The 26,847-nt window shown below is 41.3% G+C and overlaps 1 protein-coding gene across 2 annotated transcripts; it reads left to right on the forward strand.

The window, feature by feature from the left end:
- Positions 1–26,834, forward strand: cemip2 (cell migration inducing hyaluronidase 2). Of its 2 annotated transcripts, none has more exons than XM_044198035.1 (24): positions 1–231; positions 2,864–3,212; positions 3,392–3,532; positions 3,703–4,270; positions 7,547–7,716; positions 8,477–8,668; positions 9,953–10,119; positions 11,606–11,818; positions 12,814–13,019; positions 14,470–14,539; positions 15,136–15,264; positions 16,119–16,207; positions 17,724–17,855; positions 18,318–18,353; positions 18,661–18,816; positions 20,644–20,821; positions 21,937–22,152; positions 22,260–22,471; positions 23,288–23,470; positions 23,804–24,023; positions 24,107–24,208; positions 24,336–24,481; positions 24,627–24,733; positions 24,846–26,834. In XM_044198035.1, the coding sequence occupies exons 2-24, from the start codon at positions 2,882–2,884 to the stop codon at positions 25,043–25,045; spliced, it is 4,164 nt and encodes a 1,387-aa protein (XP_044053970.1). In that variant the 5' UTR covers positions 1–231; positions 2,864–2,881; the 3' UTR covers positions 25,046–26,834. The 2 variants fall into 2 exon arrangements, with proteins under 2 accessions (XP_044053970.1, XP_044053971.1); XM_044198036.1 differs by lacking the exon at positions 1–231 and adding an exon at positions 333–570.
- Positions 26,835–26,847: the final 13 nt, after the last annotated feature.

Below are 26,847 nucleotides of genomic sequence, written 5' to 3' on the forward strand. Positions count from 1 at the left end.
TTCCAAGCCGCGCCTGGTTTCCTCTCGGTGGGACAGAGGGGCTGACCGACCGACGGACGGACGACAGCCCATCAGCAGAAAAAACACCATGTGAAGGAAAAGTATATAAAAGGGACACAGAAAGCAAACTTGCGAGGGTTCATTCGTCTCACCACCACCGGGTCAGCGCTTTTAACGGCTCGGCAGAGAGCGAATGGACAGCGGCAGAGGAGCAGGACAGTCTCACCAACGGTAACGCTAACGTTACGAGCTCAGCGTCCGTCCGACCGTTTAACTTCATTGTGTCTGTACCTGTCTGTCCACCGCTGGAGGGGAGAGAGGACTCACCGGGTGAAACTTTGAGTTGAGGGTTGCTCTGTTGTGAAGAGGCTTCTCGCGCGTGTTGATAAGCTAGTAAAACGTGACAATTAACGTTAGTGCTTTTTGTGTGTCCAAGCTAATGTTTAAAAGTTGCAGCCTATGCGGTGTGTTGCTACGTGTCCCATCTGTACCTCAACTGTCAAAGTGGAGAAAAGCCGATCATCTTACTAACTTAACCTACTGCGTAACCTATGCCATACGTTTTCTAAGGTAGGTTATAAGGTTAGTCTTTTGTGGTGATGTGTCGGTAACGTTAATGGACTACCCAGTGACGTTACCCTTTGACAATATAGTAAGTTAGCTAGTGTTTCTTTTTTCCGTGTGGAAGGAGTCTCTTTGGCCAAAACACGCTCATAAATCATAATAAGTAATACAATCCTCCCATTTAACACACCTTTTCAACCTCGATAACGCGCAATGTGGGCCAACTCACTCACTACAAGTGTGGTAGTTAGTTGTAAGCGTTGTGACAGCGCTGTTTCAGCTTTTAGTTTTGAGTTAATATAGGCAACACGTGGCTTACTGTTTGCTACACTGCCAATGTCGATTTCCAAAGTGAAGGATGATTTTACAGTTGAGGAATGTGTGATGGTCTGTCCCGCTTTGACTCCAGTGTTTCCCCCTACATCTGTTTGATATTCAGTAGCTCTGAAATCAGGACAATATGAGAGTGAGGGAGAGGATGAGGTTATTAGGAAATACAGGAGGTTCATGAGAAGCAGTGCAGCCTTGTGATGAGTGTCTTTTCCAGAAGTTGAATAGCCCTAAGGTGAGTAAGTCCACAACTGTTTATGCTCTGACAGGTCAGTTAGTAGCAGGGGAGCAGGAGCAGCTTGGCCCTTTTATGGTGAGGAATGTGAATAAAAACATAGCCTGAGATAGGGTTATAAAGACTGATGCCCGAGGGGATCATCCCTTCACAGGGCTCCCACTGAGTCTGTATAATGCAGGGCACAGACTGTGAGAAAATTAACATCCAAAAGAAAGTGTAATCAGCATCCCTTTCTTGATGACCTTCCAGTTTAAGTTTAGGTGCACAATTATCAGCTAAACTCTAATGAAGACTGGTTCAGAGACACTGTAATGGGATCATTTAGGTTGAAGTGGGTGAAACAGCTGCTGTTGGGCCTATCTTACATAAATAACTGAGCCCTTGTTTAGCAGTCCTTGATTGTACATTGCTTTGTTTATGAGTTGAAGAGGTTTGTTGTGCTCCGGGCTAAAATGATGACTAATTGGCTTGGCAAGACAATGGTCGGTTGTGTGTGTCTGTGGGTTGGCACTCATACACACTCGGATGATTTAAAGACTGAAAGTCATCACTTTCAGGGTGTCTTTGGTTTGCATGTGAGCATGTCTGGGACACTTGTTGCAGTTTAGCACTTTTAACAACCTCTTAAAAAAGACTAGGTCATTCATCATGTCATGTGGCCAAAATCTGATGTGTGGAAGCTTAAACTTGCTGACATTTTGTTTATGAAGACATGTAGTAGCAAGTATGCATGTCTATATACAGTAGATACACATATACAGATGTCATTACAGTGGTACATGGTGTTTGTGTTAAAGAAAAGTGCCACTGAAGCCTTTTTTCCTGCAGTGTCATTTCCTTGACCCCTGTGTGTTTGTGTGTGCAGGTGGGTGGCCCATATGACCTTTCTGTGTGTGTGTGTGTGTGTGTGTGTGTGTGTGTGTGTGTGTGTGTGTGTCCGTGGCTTCAGTTCACTTTGTGCTACTTTCTCCATTTGTGTGAAATAAAGTGAGCACAGACTCAAGCTGGAACACTCTCTTCCTTCCCTACTGTAATTGGTGCCATCTGTTTTGACTGTGTTAACATAGTCTCAGGAATGTTGCGATCCATTATTCACAACCTCCTTCGTTACTGTGGACAAGAGCAGCCAATGTCAATCTCTCTGAGCCAAACTAGCCAGGGGATAGGCTGACTGTTTTTGAGTAATAGATTAAAAGTCTTTTTAAGAACGACTCCCAGGATTTTTTCCTTGAGGTCAATGAGTGAGATGCTTTAAGGGTTATTGGCCGTTTCACCAGAATTAGTCCTTTTTCTTCCTTCACCTCCTACTGTTTTTACTCTTATTTTAAGTGCTCTTTTAGGGTCTTCTACCTCCTTTTTGACCTCCTTTTTGTCAGACCTCTTTTTTTATTCACTCCTTTTTGTGTCATCCCATAACATTTCAATTTACTGTTTTACCAACTTCTGCCATTGTGCTTACAATTTAGCTGTCTTTACAAGAAAACACAAATGCTTTTAACTGCGTGAGATTCAAATAATTAATGAAGTCCAATGACTTCAGTTTGAAACGAATCTGTTTCACAGACTCCCATCAAAGTAACATTTTGTTTTTATGTTGATACAAAATTGGATGTGACAGACAGTAGGGAAGTAGTCAGTCTTACACATTTTGACAGTGGTTCTTTTCTGAGTACCCCATCCTCAGTGACTCCACATTGTCTCTTTCCCTCTTTCTCATTTTTCTCCTCTTAGGTAGCAGACACGTATACCATGCCGACAAGTGATGGCCCCAGCCGCTTCCCGGTCTTTGTGGCTCCGCCCCACGGCAACCACCAAAGGTCTCCAGGTTATGTCCCCGGGCGTGTGGCCCCAGTCCGCTCACCGCCTCCTGCCAAAGCCCCACCACCTCCACCGATAAAACCTCACGGCCCCCCGCCGGAGCGACAAGCCACTTTCAGCCTGTCAGAGGAGAACCAGCGTAGGGAGCATGCTCAGAGCCTCCAGCAAAGAAACACATTTATCTGTTTTGGAGTGTCGATCGGGGCTTTCTTCCTCATCCTCATCCTTATCCTTAGTCTCACAAGTGGAGAGGTGTTAGACGGTCAGTATTACAAGCTACTGATCCAAATGTTTATGATTTTTAAAATAAATATCTCTTTATGTAACCCATTGCCACACGTGTTCCCTGCTGTATATACCATCTGTGTATATTTTTGGATATTCCTATCTAATGAGAAGTATGAGGTTCTCTGATTTGTTACTGATTGGTCATGTTTGCAGAGAATTGTCCGGACCACAACACATCCCTTAGTAGCTGGAACCCAGGCCACCAACCAGAGAAGGCTGTTGTTGTCAGGAGGGGACATTTGTTTAGATTGGATGCTTCTGCTACCTTCCATTCACTAACCATCCAGTCAGGAGGTAAGCACATCAAGGTGCATAATTTGTTACATTTTGAGTTGTAACATTGGTGGATTCACGTTTATTAAATATGATAAGTGACATCGTTCAGCAGATCAAGTTCAGTTCATGGAATTGTGGATGTAACATACAGCACCTAAGAGCTCATGTGTGTCTCTGCCTTTTCACAGGTCTAGTAGTTTTTGCAGACAATGCTGACGGCTCCAAAAACATAACCTTGAGAACACATCACATCCTTATAGAAAATGGTGGAGCCCTTCACATTGGCGCTCCCAAATGTCGCTACCGTTCTCGTGCCACCATTGTCCTTGTGGGCCGCTCTGACAACAAGGCAGTCCCTGAAGTGCCTGGCCTGGGCCGCAAGTTCATAGGCGTCATGAGCGGTGGGACTCTGGAGCTACACGGTACTGAGAGAGTTTCCTGGTCTCTGCTGACCCGAAGTGTCCCGGCCTCCGGTCTGGCCACAGGGGGTTATGCCTTCCAGCGGAACTTCAGCCGAGGCATCAACTTGCGCGTGGTGGACCAGGACACAGCTGCTGTGCTGTTCTGTGAGCGCTATGACACATACGAGTCTCATAATGACAGTCGACGGCTCACCCAGCTGCTGCAGTCCCTGCCGGCGGGCCGCATTGTCACACTGGCTGTAGGAGACTCGGCTGTCAAAAGTCTTCTGCGTGAAACCAAGAAGGCCATTGAAGAGAAGCTCGGCAGCAAATTTGTCTATGATCTTAAGTACAGGTAAGTAGTGCCAATTTATGAATATGAGAAATGTTGTACAGAGTAAGTGGTGTATTTTTCAAACCAAATACAAATGAAAATACACACGGATTGTTTCTTGATGTTGCCCTGGACGAGTGCGTCTATTGTTTAACTGAATGAAAATATGCGTGAGTGGGTTTGTGTCTCAGCTGTGTTGCAGAATGTGCCAGCTCTTGGAGAGTTTGTATTGGTTCTCCATAGTGTGTTGTCTTTGGGAGTGTTTTGTTTATTCTTGGTCTCCTGGGGTAGATAAAGGAGGTTAATGTGTTTTTGTTTAAACAGTAAAAAAAGTACCCTTACCTTTTGAAGCCTCAATACTGACAATACCAGCATTTTGTTCCCTCCTTGGAAAAATGTCCTCTTTCGTGTATCTTTCTTTTCATTTGGGATGTTCCCTCGAATTGTTACTAGTTATTCATCTTCCTGTTTCGCCTGTGTTTCCGCTATATCATGCTCTGCCAGAAAAGGAAGTGCGTACCAGATAATGGGGTCATGGTCAAAGAGTTTCCACGATTTGCGCAAAATGTGGCGATTCAGGAGATTTTATTTCCATCATGTTTATTCCCTCAAAAGGACAAATACTGGAAGTTTGATGTAGAGTGTAGTCCTGTCGATGTTGGCTAATGCGTTCTTTAAGCTCATAAAGTGCGAGAATTGGTTTTTAGCTTTACATGACATTAGATCCTCTGTTACTGTAACTCAAACACATGTATGCACACATGTGTTTCTTTCAATGGAAAGTCTAAGTACAGCATTTCACTCTGAGTTATTTGTAGCTCGGCCTGGTTTGGTCCTTGGTTGGCTGAAAAGCCAAGTGCTACGCCAGAGTCTCCAGTGTCACATTTCGCCTCTGGGGGTAGATGCCAAGTCTTCAAACAAACCCCCTCAAATCCACGGCACAGTGGTTTAAATGGATCAGACGATAAAGCCCTGTGTATGTTCAGAGGTGCTTGTGTTTGTGTGTGTGCACCAATTAGTTAACAGTGTGCACTCTCTTCTAATGCTTTCACCATTTATTGGAGTAAGGATTTTTATCTAAGCTTTCTGTGGATTTGTTTGTGGTGGGAGGAAACGCATGGCACACGTTTATGAGAGAGCATGCAGTTTAATGTCTCATTAAAGTCACACTATGTTAGGTTGAGTGATTTTAGGCTGAAAGAAGTGGTAAAGGTGTATGACCTATAGGTTTGAGTGTAATGATGAAGTGTACATCAGTTTATGACATGTAATAGCATGTTGTGAAGAACTAGCTAGGTATTAAGCTGGAACATACTAAGGAAACCAATTTTGGTGCTCTCGTTTTTTGTTATTTTGTGCCAGTGCTGTAACACGATGCATACCTGGGTGCCCTAGGGCATGTTTCATGAACCTCTTTAACCCCTTGTGATCTCCAACTTGTGCTTGATTTAAAATAAACAATAACAAACTAACACATTACCCAAATTCCTTTGAATTTCTAAAGGTTGATCTCAGTAGCGTCAATCATCCTTCCTGGCACAGATACATGAATGAGTTGTCTCCTGCCTCATGCCTGTTGACACCTCTGTCTTCTCTCTCTAAGAGAGCACTCACACACACATAAACACACATTCACGCCGGTCTGTAGTGAATTCACCTCTGGCCTCTGCACTTTTGCTGTTTCCAGTCAAACAATGAGGTTGTTAAAACGCAGATGAACATCAAATTAAGGATGTTGCAAAAGGAAACAGTGACACATTTCCTTTGTGTGCCTTAAACTTTTGATCTGATCTCAGTTTGCTAATATCCATTATATAAATCAGTCTCAGGATAGAGCAGCAGAAAAACCCACAGAAAGCCACACATTGAGGCTAATATTCAAGGAGACTTCATTTCATTATTTGAAAGATAGTTGTCCAAGGAGTAGACTGGGCATTTTACCGCTTTTGTATGGTGTTCAAATGTGCAGTGAGTTGAATGCTTTACTGCAGATCCTTCATAGTACCTGATGAAATTGAGCTGGAGAGGTGAATTTAGGATTGTTTACTGTATGTGGAATGGGACAATCAATGCCTCAGTGGAAACAAGAGACTTCTGCTGAGATTACTATAAGAATGTACAACTGTCTACCCAGATATGATCTTATAGGTTACTGAATGGTTAAATGATGTGAGAGGGTCATTTTGGTCAGGGTCAGTTTGTGTTTAGAGTCTTTAAATGTCATTCCATAGTTTAGAACAATGGTCTTAAAATATTAATATATTATCCATGAATAGCAAAAAGACGGAAGCAGAAGAGCATGACATTTGAAACATCCAAGGCTGCAAGTCGACAGTACACTGTCTTGTTTTAGATCATACGCCCTCAAAAGTACGCCCAATCCCTTTCGCCATCCACACCCTCAAGTGCCTCTGCTGAAATTATTTCAGCCTCTCCTTCTTATTTAATCATTGTAATCTTATTCAAAAAAATTTCTTGACATTCCTGCTTTGTAAGATAGTGTGCAATGGAGTGAGAAGGGAGGACTTGGAGCAAAAGTTGGATTTGAATGAAGTTTTAAACATGGCAGGTACACCCATTATTCCTCTGAGCCATATGAACACCCTTCCTGAATATCCTCTCTCCTCATTTTAATAATCCCTCGACTTCTCTGATATACTGTCTTTAGTTTTCTACCTTTCATTGTCTTTTTATTATTACATGACATTCACCCTGACATTCAGTTGCCTGCTCCTCTCTCACCTCCTATCCTGCCTCAGGCTCATCACAGACATTTGCTCTGCCCTCAGGGCTTTACACTAGTGACTAGTTTAATCTCTTTTTCAGATACCTGGCATAAGTGTCTCCCTGTTATGATTTGTATCTATAGTCTCAGTGGAATGTGTGTGTGTCTGTGTGTGTGTCTGTGTGTGTCTGTGTGTGTGATTGACACATCTTCACCCTGATGCCTGACACACACAGACACTCAAACACAGATCAGCTTTAAAAAACAGACAACCATAGAAAAAAACCAAGGCACTCCCGTCTTCAGATGAAATATATGCCTATATGCTCGAAGAATAAATTTATCATATCATTTCACCTGAAGACAGAGTGCCAAGGTTTTTTTTCTATGGTTGTCTGCACCCCTTAATATCAAGCAAGACTTCCTGGATCCTGTTTTTTCAAAGTTGCTTCTGGTCATTCGTTGTTCTTTGACATGAATGTGTGAAACTAGTCTATGTACAGTAATGTCTGAAAATGATTCCCTCTCCTTTCTCTCTCCCACTTTTCTCTTCATCCCTCTGGTCTCTCCAGACAGGCGTGGGCTTTGGTCTCGGTGGTAGGCGGTGGTAACACGTCATGCTCAGAGGACGTTAGGGAGCATGAAAACCACGACACAGGGGGGAGAGCTCTGGCAAGACGGAACTTCACCACCGTGGACGGAGTGGGTTTCTCGGTCACCGCCTACAGCGAGTGGAAGAATGGTGAGAAACAGCTTATGAGGGAATCAATTTCAAAAGCAGCAGAATATATATGGTTCAGTGTTGACAGCAATTGGAAAATTATATAGTGATCGGCCATTTATTGTAGTGCTTAGTTTGTGCCCTCTGTCATTTTGTGTAGGTCGTCTATGTTTGATGCTATTTGTCTGTAGTTGTTCTCAATAGCAGGCTTCAGTATCATGGAAGCTGTTCAGGTGAAATTGACAGGTTTCTCTAGCTTTGAAGGGGTTGTAGGGAGGTGACAGGGTGAGGAATGAGGTTTACCACATGCCAACTAATATACAGATTAATCATCTAGACATGAAAGATATTCTTGTGACTGTGTGGGTGACAGTGTTTTTGTGACCGTGCCGTTATGACAAATGCCGTGTGTGTGTGTGTGTGTGGTTTGGGTGTGGCACTAGCACACTCGCTCTCTTTATTTATTGCAGCTATGCATGCCCACACGTGTAAAATACATTTTGACAGTGGCTCAATTTTACTGTGGAACATAAAGTGTAAAATGATAAAGTTTCCCGGGGTTATTTAAATGTCTTTACATATTTATTTTGGTCGATTTTGCCTACAACTGAGCAGTAATAACTGCTGTCTATCTTGAAAATCATGGTTATTTTTAATTCTTTACAAAAGGTAGAATCCATATTTTTTAAAGATAATAAAAATGCATCAGAATTCTGCTCTATGCTATTTTATTTTCTTGTCCCTCATGTTTCTTTTAAATGAAGTGCTATGTCCCCCCCAGGTTTTCCCATCTCAGGCTTCCAAGTGGATGCTGTGGACCAGGTGGTGCTGAACCTGCAGGATGAAGTACAGCAGACCTGGCAACCTGGGGATAAGATTGTAGTTGCCAGCACAGACTACTCTATGCATCAGGCTGAAGAGTTTATCTTGTTGCCCTGCCCTCACTGCAACAGCAGGCAGGTCAGGATACAAGGTGAGAGAGAGGCCAGTGTGCATTGAGAGAATAGGTTTGGTTGCCGTGGCTGCAACCCAAAACTGGCTTTGTCTGTGTCTGTCCTCTGAGGGCCCACTCCTTTCATGTGTGTAGCTTGAAGTCTGACTCCAGGTTTGTACTGCAGGTTCCATTTTGAGCTATACAGTTCCTGTAAAATGCAGGACAGAAATAAAAAGGAAGGAAGAGATATGGGAAGTACAGCACAAACATATTTCATATTAGAAAGCTTATGAGAAGACTCATGACCAATATAGTGCCAGCAGCAGAAGAAGACATAGAACATGTTACACTAATTCTTTAATATAATCAATAAATGTGATAAGCAGATATAGTGCTACTAATCCTGAGGTCCAGAGAGCCCTTAGTTCCTGTTCAGCTATTACGGTGATGTAAGATTATTGGAGGAGGCTAAAAAGAAATTGTCAGCTTGTGTTTTGATGGTAACCTCATCTTATAATAACCACAGTGGTTGTATGGATTTAGATACATTACCTCTGCTTCACATCCTCTACCTTCCTCTGCTGCTCTAATGTCGCCTCTAACAATCTGTTAGTTACTTTTGTCCATCTCTCTATCAGACATGCTTCCTGATCTCATTCCTCTGTCAGCAAACGCCAACTCCCTTCCTGGATAGAAGGGTGTAAGTGTGTGTATGTATATGCCTAATTTTTGTGTTGCTGCCTTAGGAAGGGCTGAGCAGCTGGAGTACTGCTGTGCGTTATCATTGGCAGCTGCAACCCTTTGGGCAAGGGTTCTTAGAGCTGGTTATTTTGTGTTTCGTATGAATTTGATTACTTTTGCTTTTAAATGTCATATTATTTTGGTTGGTTGGTTTTGGGGTGTGGGTAGTTGTTTGAGTGCGTGCTGCTAAGCATACTTCCTGTGGGTGACAGTTGGAAGCATACCATTTTCAGAAATATAATACCTTAGTTTAGTTTAAATGCCACTACCTGTTTGTTTCAACATTTTATATTAAGCTGTTATTTTAGTGGTTATTTTAAGGTCCCAGTATGACTAAGAAATGTTCCACAAGCCAAATTGTGTTGTTATATTATACAGTAAAATTACATGAGTTTCCTCCAGTGTTCATTTTCTTTACTGCTTTCTTTGGAGGAGATGGAATGCAGTGATTGACATTTTAATCATACAAAGTAATGACTTGCACCGTTTACAGGTTTTGTCAAATTGTGAACCAGATTTTTCTTTAAAATGTTCACCTAGTTGTAGCATATGACCAAGAATCTACCTATCTGTTCTGCCCAGGGAAGCCTCAGTATAACCATGTTGGAGAGATCATAGATGGAGTCGACATGCGTGCTGAAGTGGCTCTGCTCTCCAGAAACATTCTCATCTACGGAGAAATGGAAAAGTTGTGTTACGGAAACATGTGCCAGTTCTACAGCCATGACACCTATGGAGGCCATATCAAGGTGTGTGTGTGTGTGTGTGTGTGTGTGTGTGCGCACATGCACGTGCGTGTGTTGGGGACTTTAACCTCAATGCACACTAACCCATGGGGACTTGTGTCGCCATGGGGACAAAAATCGAGTTCCCCACGGGTAGAGACTGCTTTTTCAGAGTTAAAACTTGGTTTTAGGGTACAGGTTACAATTAGGTTAGGGTAAGGGGCTAGGGAAAGCATTATGTCAATGACTGTCCCCCACAGGGATAGTGAAACAAACGTGTGTGATTTTTATTTATTAATTTTTTTTTAAGCCCAGGGCCTTGTCTGGACTGCGTTTTATGTCTGTATTTGCTGAGTCTGCATGTTTCAGCATGACTTTACCTTCTCACTGTGTCTGCAGTAATCTGTGTGACAGCTTACATACTGCAGAGCTAATGTGTTCATACATTCTATATTTATATGCCGTTCTAAATGAGAGGGGTTATTTCCTATCTGCCACTACACATCAGGCTTTTATTTTTATGGCTACCACTTCTTCAGAAGATAACCCTGGAGATATAAGACAGATTAGGCTCAAACACGGCAATAACTGGAGCATCATATCCTTGCTGACCTACATGGGTCTCTACATAGGCAATGACTTCACTGTAATTTGGTAAATGATGGTACGGTTTCATTCACTTTGGTGGCAAATGCACAATAACATTCCTTAGGCTCTATGTAACCGACCCCCCTTGTGCTAAACAAAATAAACACACTTTTTTTTTCTTTCCGTACGTTTTTTTTTTTTTTACTCCATGTCTCCAACAAAAACGCATTCAGTTATATTACACAAATCTGCCTATTACACAAAACAGTCTTGTCAGTCTGTGTGTGAATATGTATGTGTGTGTGTATTGTGTGTATGTGTATGTGTGTATATATATATATATATATACATGCAAGAACTCATGCATATGTGTCTTTTGAGGCATCATGTGCAGCATATATACTGTAGAAACAATTAGTTTGTTATCTGTGTGTGTGTGTGTGTGTGTGTGTGTGTTACAGTTAGCTGGAGGGATTGGCCAATACCTCCTTAACAGGAACCAGACTGTTTGGATTATTCCATACCCACAAAAAGACCTCCTAGGGAGCATTATACAGCATATTTGTATTGGATTATTTGTTGATGTTCATGTTTAACTTTATTTGCGACCCAGTCCATTTCTGTTTTGCATATGTGCATCCCTATGTGTGTGCTATAGTTCATATCCCAGTGGGCTCATAGACAAACACAGAAAATCATACTGTAGACCTAAACCTTTAATGGGACCAGAGTGGGTAGACACTTGGCTTACTTTTGTGGCATAATATGAAACTTGTGTTACCCTTCACAAGGCCAGTGTAATTTACTTTAGTGGTGTATAATAGCTCATTGTTCTTGCTTGATCGATACCAAAATCACCCTCTCTTTTGCAACTTATCCTCCACTCTGGCTTTTATTTGTTCTCTCTTTCCCACACTGGCAGATCTTTGGTAACTTCTCATCAGTGCATCTGTCCCACGTGGAACTGAAGAACATGGGCCAGCAGGGTGTGAAAAGCCGCTACCCCCTCCACTTCCACATGTGCGGGGATGTGGACCAGAGGGGAGGCTACTGGGAGCCCACCTATGTGGATGGACTCTCCATACACCACTCCTTCTCCCGCTGCCTCACCATCCACGCCACCAACGGTTTGCTGGTTAGTAAAGCGTGTGTGATGAGTAAGTCTATAATGTATGTGAGGACAAACAAAAGACCGCTGTAGACACTTGAAAACATCTGTATGTTTGGAGAATATGTAAGAGAGCTCTCACTAATAAGTACCATGTGATGTTAGCTGTTACTCATCAGTTACAGCCTCCATCACTGGATTACTGTAATGGCTTGTTTCCTCCTTTCTTTTTCTTTTTCTTCCTCTCCCTCTCCTTCTTTTCTTTAATCTCTCTCTTCCCATATCCCAGTAGTGTACAATTAGTCCCCTATATTAGTCCCTTACTTTGGACAAATGTAAATGTTTTTATATACTTGCTGGATATGTGAAATCATATGACATGTTCAGACAAGAATGTCTGTCAACTGCAAAATCACTGTGTGTGTGTGTGTGTGTGTGTGTGTGTGTGTGTGTGATGTCAAATGATGATGTGTTAACTTTTGTCCTTGAGGCAGTGGGATTGAAAGCTTTCTTCCAAGCTGTATCAAGGAAATGGAATTTACAAAGTTTTAGATAACATTCTTTGACTCTGCTGTTTTTTCCTGTTTCCCTTCTGGCACAATGACCATGTGAATATTCTTTGGTTGAGTATATTCTGCCACAGCTCTCTTGATACCATCATTCTCTACATAGCTTCAGATGGGTTTAATAAAAAATGATCTTAGTAGTGAAAGTCTTTCAGGAATTTTAAGTATTTAAGGAGGCACGCACATCTAGCAGTTGGAACGTATTATATTTTCCTGTGGGTTGTTGATGATTCCAAGATGGACTAGCAAATGTTGTCTTAGCCCTCTTGTTTACCAGGACTTTCTGTATATTTCCATTAGGTGTAAACTACCTCTCCATTGGAAATGGAAAGATTGCCATAAATGGGATATAGTACTGTATTTTTCTCTCCTGTCGAGAACCCTAAAAGCTCTAAAAATTCTCATTTGGATTTTTTCTCTTTTTTAATATCATGTGATCTTCTTTCTTTGACCCAGGTGAAGAACACTGTAGGCTATGACACCTTGGGTCACTGTTTCTTCCTTGAGGATGGGATTGAGCAGCGTAACACTTTGTACCACAACCTTGGCCTGCTCACTCGACCTGGGACTCTGCTGCCCACTGACCGCAATGAGACCCTCTGCACCAGCATCAAGGACAAAGTCTACAAGGGCTACACTCCCTCACCCAGCACAGAGTGCAAGTAAGAGATTGGGATAATGACTTGACTATGTCTCTATGGTGAGAGATATGAGTACAGAGCAAAGTGATAAAAGACAACATGAGTTTCTGAACCATCATCAAGAGTATGTATATAAATAGTTATAGTGCATTGCTCAACAACCTCAGTGAGGCAAGAACTTAGGACATGGAATATCTGTCCACTTATATCATTAGTGTTATCAAAGTGGGTGTAAAAATTATTTACCAGTGTGTGTGTGTGTGTGTGTGTGTGTGTGTGTGTGTGTGTATATAGAAGTTCACATACCCATCAGAGTAAATTTAGTAGTCTTGAGAGTTTTTAACTTCCACCACAGATCCATGACTGCTCTGTAAGTACACACACAGGTTTAAAATGATCATCTCAGGAACATCAATACATTACGCTTAAATTTGAGAGTGTGGCTTTTACTTTGTCACAAATGATCCTGTTGTTGTAGTGGTGTAGGTAGTACAGACAGTGCAGACTGTCTGAACCGCCATCATGTACACATGGAGGTCCATTTTCATTTATATAACTGAAGAGAAAGAGGATATTTCTTATTATCCTTTTAATAAAAAATGCCAAATCCATCTTTCAGCAACAGCTGCAATTCAGAGACCCTGGGGTCTTGTTAAGCATAAGACTGAAGATAATTGTAATGACAGATAATAGTAGGGACAGCGCAAAGACACTTGCCAAGCCCTGAGAGCAGCAAATAAGCAAAAATCTTGACTCTAAAGTAGCTTGATAATTAGGGAGGGAAATATAAAAGACACTGAGCAACTACTTTATCTTTGAAAACACTGAACAGTGGGACCAAATCAACACAAATGATTTGTGCCAGTTTTAAATCTCCCACAACTCTCAGTCAAGTGTCAGTGTGGGAAACCTGGTGAGATAGTGCAGACATACCCTGAGAGAAGACAGAGGGTCCATGTCCATGTGAAACAGATACTGTAGTTAGAGATATAGTGTGTGAGAGATATTACCCGGGTGGTTTTATCCATGCAATAACAACCCCTACTCTCCATGGCATGGGATGTTTTTATGTCGTAGCAAGAACAAGAAAAGTGCCTCTTTGAGAGAAGCAGCAAGGCCTGTTTCAGAAGTTTCTGTGTGTGTGTGTGTGTGTGTGTGTGTGTGTGTGTGTGTGTGTGTGTGTGTGTGTGTGTGTGTGTGTGTGTGTGTGTGTGTGTGTGTGTGTGTGTGTGTGTGTGGGCAGGCAGAGCTGTCCCTGACCAGGGTTTATGTTGGAGAAGTGGATTGTTGAGGGAATTTTGAAAGATCACAGGATTCTCTGATCTTCTGCCTTTTTAATACCTTTTTCTGCATGCATGTCCCTGTGTGTGTGTGTGTGTGTGTGTGTGTGTGTGTGTGTGTGTGTGTGTGTGTGTGTGTGTGTGTGTGTGTGTGTGTGTGTGTGTGTGTGTGTGTGGTGGGTGTTTTCCAGGGCAGTTTCAACATTCTGGATCGCCAACCCCAACAACAATCTCATTAGCAATGCAGCTGCTGGTTCTCAGGTAATAACATCAGTTTCAAAATAACTTTTTTATAAATGATTAATAAAAATGAACGACCAACAAGAAGATCCCCTTAAAATATATGATAAATGAACTGTAGTATATTAGGTGAGGCTGCACTGGCTTTGGTGTTCCTGAACTTTACATAATGAAAATGAAAGATTTTCATGCTCATAACAAAGTGATCCGTCAATAAAATGGGATTTAACAGGCTTTAGTGTCCAAATAGGGAGACCTCTAATATAAGAAAGTAGAAGACGAGGATCCCTCATCTCGTCAGTGTGGAGGTCCACTGGGGAGGGCTGCGTAATGTACTAAATATTGGTAGGGGGTATGTGTGTGATATTTAGATTGTCTGTCTGTATCTGTTGAGCCATAAACTTTAATGAGCTATTGAGCTCATATGAACTCCTACACCTTGTTTATGCTTTCTGTGGGGCTTGACCCACATGTAGTATGACTTCCTGGCCAGTTCTGCTCGTTGGTTTTGTATGTTACCCCAACCCTCCACCTATGGATGCTGTTGACCAGCCGTACCATGAACACAATTTGTCTCGTTTAACACCTAATTTCTCTACTCTTCCTTTCTGTTCCAGGACGCTGGCATATGGTTTGTGTTCCACAGCTCCTCCACCGGAGACTCTCATGGGCTGGTACCAGAGACCAGGGCAGAGCTCACTCCCCTGGGCATTTTTTACAACAACCGTGTACACTCCAACTTTAAGGTATCATCAGTGTTGCTTATCTTTAAGCTTTTTTTTTTTTTAAATCATTATTGGTGTAGTTACAATCGGTGTGTGCTTTCTCCCCCATATACAATACAGTATACCAGGTTGTGCCAAACCTCAAGATCTCTGCCTCTGTATTTTATAGAGACAAGAGAAATACAGTGTTTATAACTTGTGAAAAAGGATTGCACATAATTCTGTGCTTACTCACTTGGTTCTTGCCAAAAAGAGGAATGGACACACACACACACACACACACACACACACACACACACACACACACACACACACGTAGGCTACAATAGTGCTCTGTTGTGTAATGACAGAAGTCGGGCAGGTGAACTGTAAGTTCTTTGTTCAGCCTGACCACAGCAGCCTCTCATATAGAGGAAGGAGCCCCGAGCTTAAAGACTATACCTCGCTTATACCACAGCACCAACTCAGAGCACAGGTTTCCATATACATAAGACACACACACAAACACACAGACGTGTTTTTCCTTTAATTTATTTTACAATAAATTTTTTAAACAGAAAACTTAATCCATATGTTATGGAGTATGTAAATATACATTACATGTTCATATACATTATAAATTATTCACAGGAATTCTGTTTACCACTTTTCCTACTTTCCGCAATACTCTGTATAACATTGACTCTATAACTGTGTTAGCTCAGGATTTAAATTTAGTACATTTATTATTGCCTCAGGTTCCACACTGTAAAATGTACTAGTAGCCTTGTTTATCTCAGTCCAGCAGAAACAGACCTGTGGCCCGCTTTGGATCTCTAACCATAATTTTTGAGAAAATTTGGCATTTTACTGTAATCATACTTTCATCTTTCTAGGCAGGGCTGTTCATTGATAAAGGAGTGAAGACCACCAATGCTAGTGCTGCCGATCCCCGGGAATACCTCTGTCTAGATAACAGTGCCAGGTGTGTATGTAGCATTTTACATTTTGAGAAGTAGTTACACATGTATACTGTGTAAAGCGATATGAATTACCCCCAAGAGTTTTTTATTATTATTTTGGACATCTCGAGTAGTTAGTTGTGAGTGTATATAAATGGATAGTGACTTACAACGCCTATAACTGTGCATCATTAGAGAGTCTATGGTCGGTGATCATATGCATCATGGTGTACAGTTACACTATGTAAATATTACGGTATTTGTGGCTTACTAATGTATTTGTTTAATGCCACTGTTTGTGAATTAAGTTATTTATAGCTCCCTACTGTATATCTACTAGAGTATGGCCATTGACTGGCATAGATAGATGGCTTTATACTCTGTTACTGCATTTTAGTGGAAGGTCTGTCAGGTTTGTGTTGACAGAGAAAACACAGATAGAGTTTCCTCTCTGCAGCTCCCTACCCAAATACAGTCTTCAACTAGATGGAAAAAATCTTACGTGTCCACTGAGACTGCTGGCCACGCTCTGTGTGTGTGTGTGTGTGTGTGTGTGTGTGTGTGTGTGTGTGTGTGTGTGTGTGTGTGTGTGTGTGTGTGTGTGTGTGAGTGTATGTGTGCAGAGGTAAGAGGGGGAGGATTTTAAATGTTAGTAAGTATGAATTTTACATAAGTGAGAGAGAGAGCGAGGGATATTTGTGTTGTGTGATTGTAAGAAACTCTAGGAAGAGGACATTAGATATTAATAGTTCCCAGAGAATGATTCCTTCTGATTTGTGATCCTCTGACCTTTCGTTTAGTGCCACATTCATGTTAATATTTCCCCTTGACCGACACTTTGGTCCAAGACATGGTATTTTAAATACTAACAGCCAGATTTCCATAAGTTTTGTGGATAATCATGGTTCCCAGAGCATAAATACTGATGTTGAAGGTGAGCTGTGATCTGAATTGTGCGCCACCATTAGGCTGAAAAAAGAAGAGGAGCCCTGTCCATTTTTTTAAGACTACAAATAATTCATTTTTGGTTTGTACACAATATATTTCATCATCTAATGGGCAGATGACCATAAAACGTTTCTACGCACATTCATGATCCCAAGGGGGATAAAGCCTTTTGTATTTAATTACACAATGTCCTCTTCTGCAATACCACCCATAGTGTGCAATGTGGGAGGCAATGAGCACTGTAGCCCACAGTCTCTAGAGGTCAACAGTGGGGCTTTAAACTTTTAGTCTAGTTATAAATTATGTCTGTGCAGATTTATAGTATGATGACGTTATGATTATCAGGTTTATGAGTCACTTTTAACCCTCCATAAGTTAAATTGGTTAAATTTATCTTTATCTTGTGTGTGTGTGTGTGTTGTCTTGTGCATTGACCCTCATGAGAACCACATGTGCAGAAAAATTAGGGGGGAAGAAAAGTTTGACATTGTGGTAAGGGTGAAAGCTCTAGAGCTAACGAATGTAGTCAATGGAAAGTCACAAGGATAATATTAGAAACGTTCATGTATATTCACACATGTGTCTTTTCAGATTCCGGCCACACCAGAATGGTGACCCTACCCATCCTCGAGTGGCGGCAGTCATCGACACTCTGATCTCCTTCAAGAACAATGACTTAGGAGCGTGGATACGGGGAGGTGACATCGTCATCCAGAACTCTGGGTGAGACTTCTCATAAGCTGTGATGTGATTCATGTAATTCATGAGAATGTTTCTGATAAAAAATGAAAGGAGGGCGTCAAAAAAGGGGAACAAAACTGTAATGTCACCAGTTTGTGCTGGTGGTAAGTTGTAATCCCACTACAACTCCCTCTGACGACATCATCCATTATTTGTAACATAATTTTTACCATTTGACCCAACTTTATGTTCAGCCTTAGATTGATTCCCATAGTTTTTGAAGTGGTAACAATGAATTGACAGTTAATTATTTTTATGAAGTACCAGATATAATTTTGAATACATTATCAGATGGTTCCACTTTATTTGATAGGTACTTTGATGACTTCTTTTCTTTTTTTAATCATTCACTCAATGCTGGAGTAATAGCAAAATACTCTCATCTCATGTTATTTCATTTACTTGACATTTTGTAAGACTAACTAATATCTCTGTTCTGAACAGATTTGCAGACAATGGAGTGGGATTATCCTTTGCCAGGTGTGTACTTATCTAAATCACTCATGCTCATTGCTCATACAGTCTCATGATTTTATTTGGCTATATTTGCCTTTCTTCTCTCCCTGCCAGATGAACTTTCCAAGAACCCTTCATGATTGATAGATACTGAGTGAAAACACTTTAAAGTTCCTGTGTGGTCACAAGCATCTCTTTCTTGTTTAACACAGTGCATTTTTTTCCTTCTGCTTTCATCCCTAACAAGCATAAATCATTATAAACATGTTACATTACATATGTGTAATGATATGATTTTTTAAATTACCATATTATTCATCTTGTTCTCCAGTGATGGCAGCTACCCTAAGGATGAAGGCTCCAGCCAGGAGGTGACGCAGTCTCTGTTTGTGGGTGAAAGCCGAAACAGAGGGACCAATGGAGGACAGAATAAATACTGGGGCCCAGGAGGGGCTGATGCAAAGATGAGGACACTGCCTAGAAACAGGTGAGGGGGAGCAAGCAGAGGGAGGGATAGGTTAATGAAAGGAGGAAAGATACAGTATATGTGAGGAACTGAGGGAAAAATCCAAATCAAACTGAGTTTTCTCAGGAATTGCAGGGGATGGCGTTGGAGGAGTTGGCAAATAAAAATATGCTGGGAAAAACAAACAAACAAAGCGAGAGCCAGCGAGGCAATCAGGTAGTTGGACAGATCGACAGACGAGGCTGCTACAGCTGCTTCAAGCTGTGGTGGACTTGTGAAAGGAAGTTCTGTTTTGACTGACTTCCCTCCAGTGATATTTTAGGCAGTTTATGAAAAACTGTGGTGGCAACACTTACGTGGTTTTGTAGAAAGGGATTACTCATTGTAGCATTTGGTTACTTAAGAGCAAGTGGATTTCTTTTATCTTTTCAAGATTTCATGCTTCTTTGACACAGAGCTCTCATTAATTTCTGCTAGATGTCACCGTTTCTTTCCTTTGTTTCTATCATTTTGAGTTTTTAATCATCTTCGGAAGGGAATACATGAAGATCTCGCTAATAATGCTCCCACTGATGCGTAAACTAGACAAGACCAAAAGTGTGTCGGCCTCACATGACTTCCTCATTGACAATGCCTTAAATAGGACTTCCATTATGAGGAAGTTCATAGTCTCTGCGTTCTGTAATGCCATGTTGCACCAAGTGGTCAGTCCTAATGAGAGCAGAGTTTTGAGCTTTATGTCCCCTCAGGGTCTCCTTACAGTTTACTGTCTTTCTTTCTGTCTTTCTCTCTCATAACAGACATAGTTATACAAGAGAAGAGCAACATAAACAAGAGACTGGCAAATACCTGCTTTTTTTGTTTTGTTTCAAGAACTAGGGTTTATGTCAGTTTGTGACCACTGTCACCAGTGTGTACAGCATTATAACCATTTTAGAGGCTTCCTGACCGCACTACGACATCTGGCTTAGTCAGTTTGTCTGTCGTCATCGTGGTTACTGCCAGTTCCACTAAAATGGATGGATAGTTTGATCATTTAATTAAAACACAAGCTCAGTAAGGTTACATTAATATCAATTACATAAGACCACCAAGTCTAATTTTTTATTTGGGTGACCTTAAATCACTTTACACCACCCACGTTATAGAAAGAAACCAACATTTCAACCTTAGATTCTCATCTGACGACAAGTAAAAGCTGTAATGAAAACCTCAAAAAGGAAAAGCGTGTAATGCATGAAAAAAATGTATATTCTTCTCCAACATGGGGTGCAGATATAATTATTATCCAAGAGCATCAGTTTTATTAATTTAACAACTTAACTTTTTCCATATATACAATTATTGTTATTTGTGTGACACAATATTTGCACTGAAAAAATTTGTCATTTTTTTAACTATGATTCTTTGTGTGTTCTGTTTTTCTTATAATCCTTAACAAATGTATGTTAAAGTAACATTTACCACTGCCCTACATAGACCATAATGTCTACATTACTAATGTTAACATAGTTGGAGTCATTTTTGGGGGAACCCATGGAATTATAAAATTGACTCAAGGCCCAAATGCCAAGAACTATGGAGCATGTCATGTCTGATGCATTTTATGTCCTGCTCCCTAGTGAGCTCATGGCCTGGCTGCAATGTGTTGGAATTTTTAATAACATGTTCCTCTGAAACTCTTTTAAAGTTTTGGGTTTTAGCCACTCCATGACTAAAACCTGGGGTCGTCCATTTGAATGATGGTCCTATTACTCTGTTTACTTCATCTGTATTCTCTCCCATTAATTTATTGCTGTTAATTGTCTTGCCTAATCATGAACCATTCCGTCTCCCTCTCCACTGTAGGACGTTCCCAATCCGAGGTTTCCAGATCTATGATGGTCCGGTTCGGCTTACACAGAGTACATTTCGTGGATTCATACCCTCACCAGAGCGTTATACCAGCGCAGTGGGATTCAACCTGAAGAACACCTGGCAGCTCACCCCACGAAACAACCTGTCCCAACTCAACTTCCACTCCACTGTGAGTAACCATCTAGGTTTGATAAGACTTCACTTGAGACATCATAAGCACACTATAAGTCACTGTTATAACCTGTTAGGAAAGGAGGTGCTGTTTAAATCTGTTAACACTGAGACGGAGTGTACATAGAGCTGTCCATCTGACTCTTATGGTCCTGTTTTCAACCTTGTATTTTGGTCAGCTCTTTTTTCATTCTTTCTTCCTTCCTCTTTATCCCTCTGTTGTGTCTTGGTTGTGTTTTTTTCTGGTCTGCAGATGTGCTGCTGTTAGAAATACATTAGTTGTGAACACTCCTTAGATTGACAGATTTTTTTATTTATCTTGGTCTTTACCTTTCATTCTCTAGCTCACTGTATGTGTCCATCCTCTTGGTACACTGGTTCTGACTGTTTCCTCCTTGGCAGTTTGCTCCCATTTGTTCTTCACCCCTATAACCATTGCTTCATATTGATTAGATCACAAATCAGATCAGAGTCACGGAATTGGTAGTCATTTGAAGCATCAGTTTGAAAGAAGAAAGGAGAAGAAAAGGGGACCCCTTTCAGAGTCAGGCCTGTCTAGAAACCATTGTACACCACTGATGCCCTCTTGTGGTGGTACGGTATAGTACCACCACAAGAAAACAGTAGAAAATTGTAGATATTTACTTGACATTTCTTTATGTATCTTCAGCTCATTAAATCTGATTTCTTAAACCATAATGTCATTGCTTTACTCTTCCTAAACACAGTAAACATTTCAAGTCCCATAAATAGGATCCCTCAAAAAGTGTAGCTCCCCAACCCCCCCAAAAAAGGTAGACTGGTAGTTGCAATCATATTTCTGCCTGACAAACAATAGTCACTATCAAAAGATAGTCAAGAAATAGTTGAAATGACCAGTGTAAATTAGGATCATCTGTAAAAAGCCAGCCATCAGAGAGCAATGCCTTGTCCTTCTGCAGTGCTTGTAACATCTTTTGTTTGAATGAAAAGACTGGATTTCATATTTCTCTCTGCCACAAGGACATTTACCAGAGGTGGCACTTTAGCAAGGCAATAACACCTTGAATTGGTACATAGTGCTGAAATGTACACGGTGGCATTCACAACACTCTTTGCAAATAACATCCTCAGGTGGGTCTGCGGACGTTCTTTGGTCGCCCCGGGCAGTGGTTCGAAGAGAACGACCTGGATGGTGACAAAAACTCCATCTTTCACGATGTAGATGGGTCAGTAACAGGCTACAGAGACACCTACGTCGGCAGAGCAGACAATTACATGATCCAACATCCTAGCTGTGTGAACATGTCCCAGTGGAATGGAGTGATTTGCAGTGGCCGCTACTCTCAGGTACAGCATGACAGGGTCTACACCTCATTCTTGTTGTTCTGCCCTTCTAATGGAAAATGTGCACTCTTCCTGACCATTGCGCTCCACCACATCCTCCTCTCCCTCAGGTGTACATCCAGACCCAGGGAGCCTCCAGCCTCAGTTTATCCATCAGCAGAGATGAATACCCTGATGCTCCTCTGCTACTGAGGGGGATTAACAGCCAGAGGGCGCAGTCTCAGCAGTACCAGCCCATCCTGATGATGAGCAAGAGCTACACTCTGCACTGGAGTGGACCTGCGCCCAGAGAGGTTGTCCTCTCTCTCATCAACTTTGACAAGTGAGTAACAAGAGTCAGCAGCGTGCGTGGGCGTATGTGTGTAACCACGCCTGCTGCAAGTCATGGGATTACTGTAATATCTTGCGATCTTGATAGGGAAATTACGATATATTTATCTCTCTGAAAAAGCCATGGAACAACAAGCTTTTTTAAAATTCCTTGTCATTTAAGAAAGCAGGACTATACAAGTAAGTATTGTTGGGAATCAGGTATGGCAGGTTTGGTTATTAGCAGAAATGTCAAATATATTTAGGAATACGAATACAATTAATAATATTAATTGTAATTATTAATTATTAATATAGATTAATAATTACGGGGCACCACCCTGGGATCAGGGAACAATAACCAAACGTGAAAAACGTCAGTTACCGTGGAGAGAGACGTGATGCGCCTCCTGTCGTAAATGGGTTACTGTGGAATGGCAACAGGCAGCGTGGAGCGCCAGGCTTTATAGACTCGGTGTCGTCAAAGCTGTGCGATCGCGCCTGAATTTCACATTCAGGTGCGAATTAACAGCTGTGTGGGCTTTGGCCTTCCTATTGTCTGTTCTTTGTTTCTCAGTCAGGCCTCTTAGTGAAGGCTTTGGCCTTTCCAGGTAGGCCTGTCTTTTGTCCCTCACACGTGGTGAGGCTAGGTGAGGCCCAACAGTATTCACACCATCACTGAATTAAATTGTATTGATCACATGAGAACTATTCTGAGCTGAAAAACCTCATTACTAAACCAGTGTCGTAACATTTTTTACTAGTTGTAAATGGTCTTGGGGGGATCCCTGTGTGATGTAATCTCTCTCTTTCTCTTTCTCCCACTCAGAGATGACTGGGTGCTAGTGGGACTCTGTTACCCATCAGATACCACATTTCAGATCATGGCCGACATCAATGATAGGCAAAGCAACACCTTTGATGACATCACAGACTATGGCACTGTGTCATCCCTCGCCGAGCTTGAGAAGAGACCGATGGAGAGGAAGTACTTCTTTGATCAAACTGTTGGGTGAGAGAACAAAACCCAGTCCTCTCAGTTTCCTTATTTGTTTTTTCTTTTACCCCTCTCACACACACTTGGACTTGAAATTATTGCAGTATGGTCAAGAAGAAGGAGTGGGTTAACCTTTGAGAGTTTGACATGGTTTTTAATCTTGACCTGCATTGACCTACAAAGGTCAGCCTTCTCACACTGATGGTTGAGCAGTCTGAAACATGTCTTTTCAAGTTTCATTCCAACTATTTTTATCTTTCATCCTTTTTTGTCTCTGTGAGGCCCCCTGGTTTCTGAAAGTTTATTCAACTCTGGCTATTTCTCCTGTTCTACTCCCGTCACACCCAGCTTGTTGTGGCTCTACCTTCGGGCCCGGCATGGTCGTGACGGTCACAGCTACTGTTCAGTAAAAGGCTGTGAAAGAGTGAAAGTCATGGCCACCACATCCTCCAAACAGACCTGTAACTGCTCAGCCAAGGCCTACCCCAAGTACTCCAAGACACCTTCAGCAGTGGTGCCTATGCCAGCCCTCAATACACACCCCTGCAAAGGCTGCGGTGCTAAACAGGTTTGTGTTGCTACATTTAAGGCTTTCTGTTCAGTCGCTTAAAACACAAGCTACCACTGCTGACCAATGTGTTTCTGTCTCAGCTTGTGTTTTCCAGTGAGCCATGGACCTCCAACCTCCAGACACAAATCAAGTCTCTCAGCAGCAAAGAGCAGCAGAGAGGAGATAACAGCTCCTTTATCACTGTGAGCATGCCAGGCCTCAAGTACAAAAACAAATACAAACACATTATCTCATCTGTATGATTTCATCGTGTGAATCGGGGGTTATTAACCTATTTTTTCCCTCCATTTTTTTCCTCTCACCTGCCAGGTGAATGAGGTGACCATGCCCTTCTCTCAGCCTGGGTACTTCCTGGTCTCAGTGGATGCATGTTCTGGTAAAGTCACCAAGAAAACCTCATTTGCCAAGATGGACGCCAAGATGGAACAGTACCTAAAAACTGGAATACCAAAGAGGTGAGCCAGGCAAAATAATATCACACTGCTCACACAGTCTGAAACAAACTTTCCTATTTTGTAGTCAATAAATATACAGTAGCACAGAATAGCAGAATTATGTACATTCTTGCTTAATTTACAGACCTGTTTGTTTCCTCAACAGGTCAATACTGCTCATGGCAACACGGGGTCAACCAGAAGGCCTGGATGGTGTAGCACCATATCTGGTCTCCTTTGGTATGGCCAAAGCTGCTGATCTGCACAGTAAAGGTTAGTGACACGCTTAAAAATAGTTTTTGTTTCTTTGTCAGTCTAGTTACTGTATTTTGGGGCAAAGTCTCATTTCTTTCTCATACACTCTTATTGCTACCTCTCACCTTAGAGAGTCTGGCACTTTGGGGGTTCCAGGGTGGTTCTTCACCCCCTCCGTGGGTCTCGCTCCAAGCCGGGCAGGGGGATGAGTTCCTGGGGCTGCAGGAGCGGTACTTGCCCTTGGGTTTGGAGGCATACGGCTGTACGCCACCTGCAGCTCAAACGCGCAAAGACCTGGAGCTACTCAAAAAAGCCACAGGACTACAATGACCAATGTGAACTACTCAACTGAACTACCCAAAACACTCTTGCACACAGATACACAAACACACACAACCAGCTGATGAATGTGAACTGCTGAACCTTTAATTTATTAACAATGGCAAAGATGTTTACCAATTTCAAGTGGAGAGAAGGTATTTTATTATGAACGGGGTGAGTATTTTTGTTTTTTTTTTTTTTTTTTTTTTTTCTGTGTGTGCATGTGTATGTGTAAGTATGCCTTGGGACCGTTGAGTCAATGCACTTTCCTTTCTCCTTCCTTCCTCACAACCTGCCTTATCAGCCAAAGTGATCAAATGGAGATTTACAATAACTCAGTTGTTTCATCTTGGACAACAGAAAAAAACAAACCCAAAGCAACCTTTAACATCTACCTACCAATCTTATTATTTATTATGTAGTAAATGAAAACAGAATGAATTGGACTGAGTGTCAAAACAGAACACGATGCATTAGATACACTCAGGCCAGAAGGAAATAATGAAAATAAATTACATTGTCCCTGAAACGAGATCATGTTTGATTGGAACTGACAATAAAACGAGATGGATAAGATGTGCTCAGGTCAAAGGGAAATAATGGAAATAAATGCCATTGCATCTGAGAATTAAACAGCAATATTAAGCCCAAAATTAACATGTAGTAAAAACAGGACCAGTGGGTTAGGTGTGAGCTTTTAAGATTATTTGATGCAATACACCTATATTTTTAAAACTAAGTCACAACAAGCCATATTAATATTTAAATGGTTATATAGACATGTGGTAGCTTGCAGTAAAATTAATCTGGCTATACTGCCTTTGTAACATATGAAAATTCTATTGAATAGTTAGGCCATTACTCTCCTACCGCCAATCCTTACACACATCAATGATGTCTGTAACAAATGAATCTTTGACTGGAAAACCTCCTTTGATCATCGTGCAGCTGTTCAACTAGACTTTAGGCACCTTTTTTATGGATTCCTACATGGACTTACTGGATCTTTTATCTCATATTTTAATTTACTGTATCTCTTCACAGTGTTGATGTCTCAAGTGCTGGCCACATGTGCAGCAAAAATATACATATATATATAACTTTTTTTGTTGTTTTCTCAAACAGAATTGAATGTTTTACCTTCCATCTGCCTCATTCATGATCTTTTCATGTGCATTATTGCCAAGACCATGTTTAGATACAATACAGTGTTCCTGTTTAGAGTTGGTACCCTGACTGTACAGTAGTGAGCAGCTGTAAAATGCATACAGATCATATGCCAGCTGTAAGGTGTAAGGCTTTATGTTGAGACTTACCATATATAATCTTTTTTAAAGGGTGTTTGGATGTGAGCAGGGCTCCCCCACTGAGCGATGATAAGTACCTATCTGTGACTGTTTATGTGTGACTGTGTGAGTATATGACCGACCATGTGATAGAGACAGAGAGATTCTCTGGAGGACAATTACCTTGTTGCCTTTTAACCACTCTACTGTTAAAAAGAGAGAAAAAACAAGCAAAAAATGTTTCCAACCCTTGCCTCTTGTTCAGTTGATGCTTTGAAAATGCAAAACCAGAGATTTCTTAATTTTTTAATTAGAAGTGAGCTTTGTAAATATGGTGTTCAATGTTATAACTCAAACTGTACATGTAATGGAAATGTCAAACTGGTTGTCAATAGTGTGTGTATTTACTGTGTTTTTGTTTTTTGTCAATTGATAAGTCTTTTGAAACATGGAAACTCAGCATTTGAAATGAAATTGCCAATTAAATAAACATTTAAGCTTTTGTGATAAAATCACATTTTATTA

Source organism: Siniperca chuatsi, linkage group LG5 (assembly GCF_020085105.1).
Source record: "Siniperca chuatsi isolate FFG_IHB_CAS linkage group LG5, ASM2008510v1, whole genome shotgun sequence".
Classification (NCBI taxonomy): Eukaryota; Metazoa; Chordata; class Actinopteri; order Centrarchiformes; family Sinipercidae; genus Siniperca; species Siniperca chuatsi.